The 10,220-nt window shown below is 40.4% G+C and overlaps 1 protein-coding gene across 1 annotated transcript; it reads right to left on the minus strand.

Moving 5' to 3' along the window:
• arf3a (ADP-ribosylation factor 3a) lies at positions 1–6,045 on the minus strand. The gene is made up of 5 exons (XM_077512962.1): positions 5,973–6,045; positions 3,696–3,878; positions 3,495–3,605; positions 1,943–2,067; positions 1–1,843 (listed from the first exon to the last, which is right to left on the minus strand). The coding sequence occupies exons 2-5, from the start codon at positions 3,841–3,843 to the stop codon at positions 1,682–1,684; spliced, it is 546 nt and encodes a 181-aa protein (XP_077369088.1). The 5' UTR covers positions 3,844–3,878; positions 5,973–6,045; the 3' UTR covers positions 1–1,681.
• Between the last annotated feature and the right edge of the window lie 4,175 nt (positions 6,046–10,220).

Raw genomic sequence — 10,220 nt, forward strand, 5'->3', positions numbered from 1 at the left:
ACATGTTCATTCTCTTTATTGATCAGGCGATTTAAGGACAGAAGTATTTTTAATTAATTAATTAATTAATTAATTAATTAAACTGAACACTTCAGTCTATGTTGTCATTCTTCACAATTCATAAACATATTTGCTTATTTCGTCAAGGTTAAGTATGCCGACAAAATATGTGTTGCTTTTATTTTATTTTATTTTTTTGGAGATGAGACATATTTAGCTGACCAAATCTGCTTGTTAAATAGAACTCAACCAGTGACAATGTAAGCCATATGCTTGCACACAAAAAAAAACAAAACAAAACAAAAAAAACAATGTAGGACCTCACACGCATACAGTCAGTAATAATGCTGGTACATCAACAAAATGTTTGAATTGATCAGAAATCCCTTGATATACTTTTTATAATCATATACAAAAGCATGCGGTTGCATATTAGAAAGTAGTTGGGTCTTGTACCGTATTAAAATGCCTCATCGTGCTCCTCCGCCTGTTTTTTTTTTTTTCCTAAATGATGTAAACCTGTAAAAGCTAGCAAATAAAGAACAAAACTAAACCAAATGTTCCATCATTTGGAAAATAAACATACATACAGTACATCGATGTATATTCTAATAGTGTGGGATTTTTTTTTGTGCATGATGGTACTATGAGACAAATGCATAAAAAAAACAAAAAAAAAAACAGACTGTTTGGCTGATTCGGGATCAAGCAATGACAAGTGCTTCGACAGATATAATGCAGCTGCTTTCACAATGTAGTTGAAAAGTAAACATTCAATCAAAGTCCAACCAATAGTGTCTGAGATGCCTGGGGTTGGCTCCACCTCCTCATTCTGACACCTGCAATCAGCACAGCGGCAACACCTAACCGACGCGTACGGCAAGTGGACCAAACACCCATCTTTATTTACAGCAGCGAGCCATGGCTCCCGTAAGCCCACAAGCCTGATTTGTCTGTATTAACATGCAGCATGGGAAGCAGTGACATACATTTATTTGAGGTCGTCTTCTTTCACTGCTTCCATCAGCAAACAAGTATAGCCTACTGTGTTATATACTGTAACTACACTTCAAATCTGCTTCAGAATAAACTCTGAAAAAAGGTTATCACTAGAAATGTGTCAAGTGTGTTATGAGGTAAATAAACATATGTAGTCTTTAAAAAAAAAAAAGCTAAATAGATATATTTATTTTTACTCTGATGCACTGCATTGTTTGGCTAAATAATGATGAACACGTCTCTACAGTGGATTTAACAACTTGCTAGTCCCACAATACTAATATAACATTTGCTATCATTTACATCTAGTAAAGTCAGGTAACATTAATCCTCCAACATAAGTTTAAACCATGACAAAATCATAAAGAAGGCAAAGGAGGGACAATACTGTACATGTTCCAGTTCAATAACATTATACAGTATATGATTCACATTGTACATCCCAATTTATGTATCCAGTGTATAGAAAGCAAAACATTTAGGTTACATTGGTTTGCACATGATCAAAACTCTCACAGCAGATCCAAGCAAGTCAATAAATCAAATAAATAATCACGGAAAAGAATGAGAAGTTTGTTTTGTGGGGGAAAGGCCATTGAGTCACCTGGAAGGGGCATCTCAGCACTGCCTCTCCATGGAAACGCAATGCATCCGAAGGAGCTGGCACTTCCCCGCTTCCCTTTCACTTTTTGTTCTTCAGCTGATTGGCCAACCAGTCCAGGCCCTCGTAAAGGCCGTCACCACTGGTGGCGCAGGTGGCCTGAATGTACCAGTTGCGGTGACGGAGGGAGTGCAGGCCCAGCTTGTCCGTGATCTCCGCCGCATTCATGGCATTGGGCAGGTCCTGAGAAAACAAAATGGCAGCAGCGTTTGCGTCAGTCATGTCATTCGCTGACGTATCACGTCATCTGGCGCCGACGAAGACGCTCAACCAAGTCTATACCTGCTTGTTGGCGAAGACGAGGAGAACAGCATCCCGCAGCTCGTCCTCAGCCAGCATCCTCATGAGTTCCTCTCGAGCTTCGTTCACACGCTCGCGGTCATTGCTGTCCACCACAAAGATCAAGCCTGCGCAGGGAACACGAGAGCACTGTCTCATTAAGCAACAATAAGGAAAAGTGGAATGTTCTGTACAAGCATTCCAAGATGCTTGTTGACCTCTGATTTGTTCGGATGTTTGTGGTTGTCATAAAACCTTCATCAAACCAACAGAAACTTTTTGAAGTTTCATAAGAATTTAAACCACTTGTTTTATGTAAAGAAGTGGAAAATGACAAAAACAACCACTTTTTTTTCCAGGTTTATACTGTGCCCCCCTTTAAAGTAGCAGAGGTTGAGCTTTTCCTTCCCCTTCTTTGTTTCTTTTGTCATCGAAGCAACTTGTGGCAGCCTTCCTGTTCTCCTCCCTCTGTTGGCCATTGTTTTTGTTTTTTTTCCTTTTTTTTTTAAAATATATATGTCTTTTGGACGGGTTATGACTGTGACGACAAATTCCCTTGTGTTTGCATACTTGGCCAATAAAGATTATTTCGAATCTGATGGTCTTTGTGACCGATTATTTTGGTAATAATTGAACAAATGTTTTACAGCCGTGTGACCCGTGCAGATCAATGTAAACATCATGTGAATGATCAAGATTGGAGTCCAGTCGCCTATTTTGCCACACTAGTTGAATTGTTTTCCACTTGTATTAAAGCAAGCAACAGTTTGATAACAACAAGTTACAAGCAGTTTAAAACAAGCTCTGGTCGGAATTAATCTGCCATTTTCAAGCCAAAATGTCAGTTGTGGGTCAAATGTCATCACACTTCACACACATGCTAAAGACCACAGTTACTTACTGTTTAATCCTGTCCATTTCTATCACTACAGCTAGCTAGCTACGCCTACATCTAAAAAATGCACCTTCCCTGGTGGCCAAAACTTATAGAAAACTTCGGTGTTGTTATTTAAAATCCAAATGATGAGTTGGACACCACAGACCGGCCTCCAGCCAGTCTACCAACCCAGAGGAAGCCTGTTAGCTTGCGCGCTAGCTGGCAGCTAGCAGTGGCACATCTCTTCCAGATCAGATGGAATATTATATATTTCAGGCATCATTTTTTTTAATAAAATATAATTTTGTGTAGGCTCGATATAGTAGCATCCATTTCTCAGCAAGCTGTGGTTTCACATTTTGCACATACAGCGTATGACAGCAGAGAAAATGGCTTCATTCCACACTATTTCAAAGCCTCATTCGATATATTTAGCTAATTATTAGCATTTACATTTGACAGGGTTGTTAACAACACTCGTCACAAGACATTTATTTTTCACTTCACAAGACTTTAAGCACGAAATGTTCTTCATTGCTGAATTGCATTTATTGTCAGGTATGACTAATACATTTGTGGGCTGCGTTCAGCTGTAGAGTAATGGCCTAAACTAAAATATGAGTCAGACATGACAGAGTGTGCACACAGCAACATCGGAGAGCCAACGTGGCCACTTACCCTGAGTGTTTTGGAAGTAGTGCCTCCACAAGGGACGAATCTTGTCCTGGCCGCCCACATCCCACACGGTGAAACTGATGTTCTTGTACTCCACCGTCTCAACATTGAAGCCTGAACAAAAGGAAATGATAAAGGAATCACACAGGCTGAATTCAGAGATAGATGTTTTGGGTTTTTTTCACTGGTTCTCGCCTCACACACCAATTGTGGGAATGGTGGTGACGATCTCGCCCAGCTTCAGCTTGTAAAGGATGGTGGTTTTCCCAGCGGCATCCAGCCCCACCATGAGAATCCTCATCTCCTTTTTCCCTATCAGGCTCTTCAGCAGGTTTCCAAAGATGTTGCCCATGATGACCGGCGGCTCGCTCCTCAGCTGCAACAGAACTACGACACGAGGAACTGTTAAAGACTACGTGTATAGCATGCACGGTGGAAAAGCAAAACAAACAGTGAACCACACGTTTAAAACGTCTAGACCGCACAAGAAAACATGTGGCGGGGACACTGCGGCGCTTAAAAAACTGCTCTGATCATTATTACCCTGTTATGGCAGAGCCACCTCAGAAGAAAGCCAGTAAAAGTGCTTCACACCTCAGAAGGCGGTGGAGCTGCAAAATGCTTTGCACACCAGTAGTTTGGTGGAGAAAGCAGTCACAATGCTTCTTTTTTTTGTTTTTTTTCAATGTGAAGAGACTTTCATGTGGTGCCAAATAACCACTTTTAAGCTACTGGCTTTCACAAATGCAGCAATAGATTAATCACTAAGATTAGACATATTGCCCGCACAGCAGATGGAAGGTTTGAATTTGTCACATTTGAAGCCTTGATGCAAGTATTATATCAAAAGTAACTTTAACAACAAATAAAGGATGAAATTTATATTAATAGTTTTATTTGTCACTAGGGATGTAACGATAACGACAATATCGTGATATCGCGATATTAAAACTGCCACAATATCAGATTCATCATCGTCATGTCACGATATTAAAAGCAGCACATCTCTTAAAAATGTCAAGTTGATTTCAATTTGTGTAGTTCTAGCACCCTCTGGTGGTTATTTGTTTTTTTGTGCAGTTTAATTTTCACTAGGCATGTTTTGGCCCTTCTATGTTTAAAATCCACGCTAATGGTCAGATGAAGGGGAATGTAATATACTTGAATCGAGTCAATATGTGGAGCAACTCAATGTGTGCGTACATTAGCAAATAAGTGTTTCAATATTAATTGTTATTAGAGATTGTATGTTGTTTATGTGCATTTCTGTTATGCTTTTTTTAGTATGAACTATTTTTTTTTTTTTACAATATTGTGACCTTTTTTAATATTGCCAAGCTCCCCACAATATCCTGATAATTATCGTATTGTGACCTTCATATCGTGACAATATCGTATCGTGACATTTGGATATCATTACATCCCTATTTGTCACTGGGCCTTGATGTGCATAATGTGCTGCTACTTCTAGTGTGCAAGTTTTGGCCATCTGGGTTCAGTATAAAACAGACAGATACTGGAGACTAAGCTCCTCCCTCAGTTTCTCAGTACAGCAGTATTGGTTGCTCTTTGCGGAGGATAAATAATTCATGCCAGTGAATATTGTCTTATTATCGTGTGCCCTTGGCATATAATAAAAATAAAATTGACACAGCTTTCGATATAATTTTTATTTTAATTTTTTATTTTATTTTTATGTTTTTATTATTTTTATTTTATTATGTTCATGGTCTTGTAATGCTGCTGCACACCTGCTGGCAACTAGGCATATGCTATTCACGTTTGGCCTTAGCTGTATCTCTGTTTAACTACACCGAATCGCTGAAAGCTTTTTCCAAATATTTAACCCCTGATTATACATCTAAAATATTAGGGCTTCCTTGCGGTGTAATTTCACTGCATTTAATATTAAATTAAACATACTGGACGTATACAGTGGATAAATAAATATGGCCGTGTCAAAACTATTTAGATGGTGCAGGTGTACATATGCTGCGGCATGGTGTGAGTAAACGCAACTCAATGCGCCAATGCGGTCTCGAAATAGTCCAATAAAAATCCCCTTTAAAACAAAACGTGAATTAAGCATTGATATGCTCAGCGTGTTTGGTTTCATTGCAGGTTACTGCATTATGCTGCAGTCGACGTGTACCTAATCAACTGGCTCGCTCGAGATCATGTTGTTGTTGTTGTTGATGATGATGATGACAATGAAGCAGGCGCCGTGTTCGAATGGCACACATTAAAAGCAAGCCATTCCTGATTACGTTAAATTAATATGATGTGCCCACGAATGTGTGTGCTGCAATCGCCGCAGAGAGTCACGACTGGAGCACACCGGTCGGCCTGATGTCGTCGATTAAAAAAAACATCAATTCAGTGATACTTATTAAAACAGAACAGAAAAACGGGGACACAATTGTCAAGTCTACTCGACTAAATGATGGCGCATTTTGCCGCTGGCATTTCATTTCCACTTACCTGTTAACGGGAGGCTGCCAGCTGGATGGAAGCGAGAGTCAGGCTAGTCGCAAACCTCGCGATGACACAGCCACCTAATCTCGCGGTATTTAGGTAGTCGCGCTTGCTTACATTATTGCAGCAGTACAACGAACGTTCAGTTACAATCATACAATGTGTCTCTTCATAAATGGAATAACACACATTACTGTGTGTTTTTTTTTTTTTTTATTCCATTGAATTTGAGAAATTCCTTCAGTTTTGCACACACACCGTTTTTGTAGTACATACTAATAATCAAACCGGTGTGCTTTACAACAAGGAACCAAACCACTGTGACACAAACAAAGAATCTAAAAGCAAACTTTCTTGAATAATTAACACAGAGATCGTCTTAATAAATAAGTCAAATGTAATAGGATGCTTTGTGACTCCTCCTGCCAAGGTGTCACATAATGGGCGTTGTAGTGTGAGAGTGTAGTGAAGCATAAACTTAATCAGTTGTGAGAAGTCAAGTAAAAGTACACAAATTCACTGTTCTTAACTTGAATTGGTTACTTTATTATTTAACAGCACTGTATGTGAGTATTTATTTTTCTTCTCTGTACTAGCAATATTATGAGTTAAATGCATGGATACTTGAATCTTGAGCTATTTTCAACAGCAATAAGATAATATTTTGCCTGTAATTAATGTGAGAACTTAATTATTTTTCATGACCAATAAATACCCTTAAAAACATATTTTTTCCAGTTGCTGTCGACTGCAGATGGCATCGCCCGTGCTCAGGAAACAGGTAACGACCAATCATGGCTCGGACCCAGAAAACAGGTGAGCCGTGTCAACCCATGTATTGGCCATGTAGCATATTTGGCAGGAGTGAGATCACCCTTTCCGATTGGTGAAAACCGCAATCAACGTCTTTTCCTTGACAAATGTTCAGTGCTCTTGCCCTTTTTCAAAAATTGATGCCAGTCAACGGGGACATGAGTCTTTGTTTCTCCCAACCAAATTGTTGTATCCAAACACTGCACAGTAATTCATATGTGCTAATGTTGGCTATATCATTCATTTAAATTAAACACTGAGTAAGCGCCAGAACAAAACAACGTGGAGAACTTTATCTTGAAAATCCATGCATTTTGGGAACCGAATTTCTAATTTGTGTTTTTAGCTAAAAATTTTAACTTGAATTTGATTGACAATAACATGTTAAAAGCAATTTACAGTAGGTACTCAAACCGTCATATGGAACAAAACAGTAACGGTCACAGTTAATCTTCAATGTGCTCAAACAAATACCAAATAGGAACATTAAATCCAAGCCTGCTTGGAGCCAGTCGCTGTGGCCTCGGTGACGTTTTTTTGTTTTTTTTGTTTTGTGCAAGTGCAGCGCTCGATGTGTTTATCAATCCGGCGGTTGAAGGCACAGGAATAAAGCGGGGAGCAGATGTTTGCAGCTGCACACCAGATTACGGGGTGGAGCGGATGGTGGGGGCTCACGGCGGGTTTTGTGCGAGCCGAGAGTTTTGGTGAGGGTTACGGGGGGGTTACGGCGGGCTCGGGTGGCGGAGGTGGGGTGGCTAGTTATGACTTAAAGGAACGTCTCTTCTGAAGTATCTGCCAGCGTGCACCCCAGCAAACACAATCACAAGTCTGGCCGGTTCTGCTAGCTGAACTAATGAGGGCCTGCATGTTGAGGGCAGGGGCTTTGATGTTCTGGGTAGCTGCTTCCTTGTGTTTTCTCTGCCGCTCTCCTTCCCAGTCTTGTCCCACATCAAAAATGAAAGGGGAGTCGAGAAGCAGATGTTGTGAGGCTTGTATTTATACGGTGCGCACGTATTCATCCCTTCTCTATAGCCCCCGTTTGTCCTTTACTCCTGCGCTACAGCACTGTATCTCTATCTTCGTATCTTCCAACTAAACACACTAAATCGCCTCACGTTATACATATAATCATGATGTCAATCACTGCGGGTCACTTTTATCTCTCCCAACTTCCTCTCTGGTTGCCTCTCTTTAATTTCAACCCAGTCTGGTTGTCATTATTCGGCCGCTGTCAATGTGTTTCTTTGCATGTGTCAAGCTCTGCAGCAGTGAGGGAGCGAAAACAATTCCAGTCCGTCCACCAACCTCTGTCTGACACATGGGAGAAACGGTGACAGGAAATTCCGCTTTTCAGCAGCTCCGGGGTGAAAGGATGAATAAATGCAAACCAGAAATTCAGGCTCTTATCATTTCATATACCAGTCGCTGTCTTTCTTCCCCCTCTCGAAAAACCAAACAATCAGAGTACTCAATTCAGCCACTGGCACGACCATTCCTCAGGAGTCAAACACTATTTACTCAAGTCTGAACTAAAAGTACATAATTGGCATTAAATCCAGCGGCAGAAGAAGTTTTCCGTACAGACATATGAGATATTACAAATGATCCCAGCCAGGTGCTGACATTAGCATTTTGCTGAAAGTGCATGACAGAGAAACGCAGGTCATCGCGAGTACTGGGTCAAAGCTCATCTGTGCACAAGGATGCCTGTTGGGTTGTTGTGTGTTCTGGTTGGTGTGTCTCGCACAAGTTTGGGGTTCCAATCTCTATTCAGCTATCTGTTCATAAGCTTGGGAAAGGAGCACCGTTTTAACCAGAACTTAAAAACTTTTACACTTTATTTATTCATATTATTCACTCTGATAGTAAGAGATACCAGCAAGTCGGGGGAACTACGCACAGGTACAACCTTTGAAAATATCAGAATGATCGCCTCAATATTTTCGATTTTAAAGACAAAGCGTTTTCCTCTAACCTGGCAATAGCCAGATGGTTAATATCCATCTGGTACCACAGTAATTTCGTCGGGAAAGGGCGGGACATTCGGTACAATAATTCAAGCTGATTGGACGATGTGACATTCTACACGTTTGTTTTAACCAATCACGGTCACGTGTGAAAATTTCCTGTTTCGTTCTTGTCGAAGCGGGGAAAAGCACGAACATCTTACCAGCTAGAAATGCACGAAGCGCCTCTCGCTGTTCAACATTCAACAAGGAAACGGTGAGTAATTCTGCGATAACAGAATTAATTGTAGCGTCCATTCGTCCATGTTAGGTTTGTTTGTTAGTCCCTGCGTCGGCGCTGGCTTCCTGGTTTCATCACAGTTGCATATCCCACCCACAAACACAATGTCGCTCTGTGATTGGTCCGAACGGCAGTTATCTGCGGGAGCGGTACAAGATGTATTCTCCAGAGTTTGTGAACTCACAAATACCGCGAGAATTCATCTTGCGAGAGCAAGGTTAGTTTTCCTCATTAAGTGACATAAGCTTGTGTAGTGCGCACCAATCAGAAATATTCGGGTGATCATTGCAGGTTGCGCATAAGATGTCAACATAAATTTTGGTGTTTACTCTCCCTTGCACAATCACAGTACGGCAAGTGAGAAGAGACGCATTACATTGGTATCGGCATCTAAAGAGGCATTTGAAGCCACTTCATAAAAGAAGTCACAGCAGCTACAAACCCTTTAGACGTTAATTTTCTTTTCCATTTTTTCATCTTTATTTCTGCTGCACACACTGCCTTGAGCCGGTTAGCCTGATACGTAAGATCATCCGCCATATTGGATGTGGCCGTTGTATTAGCCATAAAATCAGCAAATTATATTCACATATATTGTAATAATACAATCCAAATTAATGGTTTACTGTGAGTCCAATGACTTTTGGCTTTATAATACGTTTGCAAGGAGCAAGTGAACAAGGCAACTTCACAAATCGCTTCACTTTGCCACATCCAGTATGGCTAAGGTGTCGACATACCCAAGGTGGGGTCTATGTGTATGTACTGTAAATGTTTTCTATAATAATACTTGCCAGAAGTCATCGCAAAGAGCGCCATTCAAGACTATTTAACTGGGAGCAGCAAGAGTACAGCAATATCAAAAAATATGGAGAAAAGTAAGTACTTAAAGGGGAAGTCAAGCCCACAAAGAATTGACAACATGTTCTATGCAGCCCCACTAGTCTAAATATGGTATTTTTTTTTAAATATTGCAATAGTGAAATATTTTTTAAGCAGCAAAACCCAACAGTTTTTATCCATTTCAGGGGCAGCCATTTTGCCACTTACGGTTGACTGAAGACGACATCACAGTTGCTCAGGGCTCAGGCAATGACCAATCACAGCTCACCTGTTTTCTGAATCTGTTTCTGCATAACTCATATTCCACCAATGTAATATTAATCAGAATGTCATGTTTAGACTATTGAGATC

Source organism: Festucalex cinctus, chromosome 2 (genome assembly GCF_051991245.1).
Source record: "Festucalex cinctus isolate MCC-2025b chromosome 2, RoL_Fcin_1.0, whole genome shotgun sequence".
NCBI classification, from domain to species: domain Eukaryota; kingdom Metazoa; phylum Chordata; class Actinopteri; order Syngnathiformes; family Syngnathidae; genus Festucalex; species Festucalex cinctus.

What these genes read in the sequence shown, in the direction of transcription:
- arf3a (XM_077512962.1), bottom strand. Translation starts at nt 3,843, where the DNA reads ATGGGCAACATCTTTGGAAACCTGCTGAAGAGCCTGATAGGGAAAAAG. An exon ending in CACCACCATTCCCACAATTG is followed by an intron (nt 3,606 to 3,695) that starts GTGTGTGAGGCG and finishes CCTTTTGTTCAG; the next exon opens with GCTTCAATGTTGAGACGGTG. An exon ending in TCGTCTTCGCCAACAAGCAG is followed by an intron (nt 1,844 to 1,942) that starts GTATAGACTTGG and finishes TTGTTTTCTCAG; the next exon opens with GACCTGCCCAATGCCATGAA.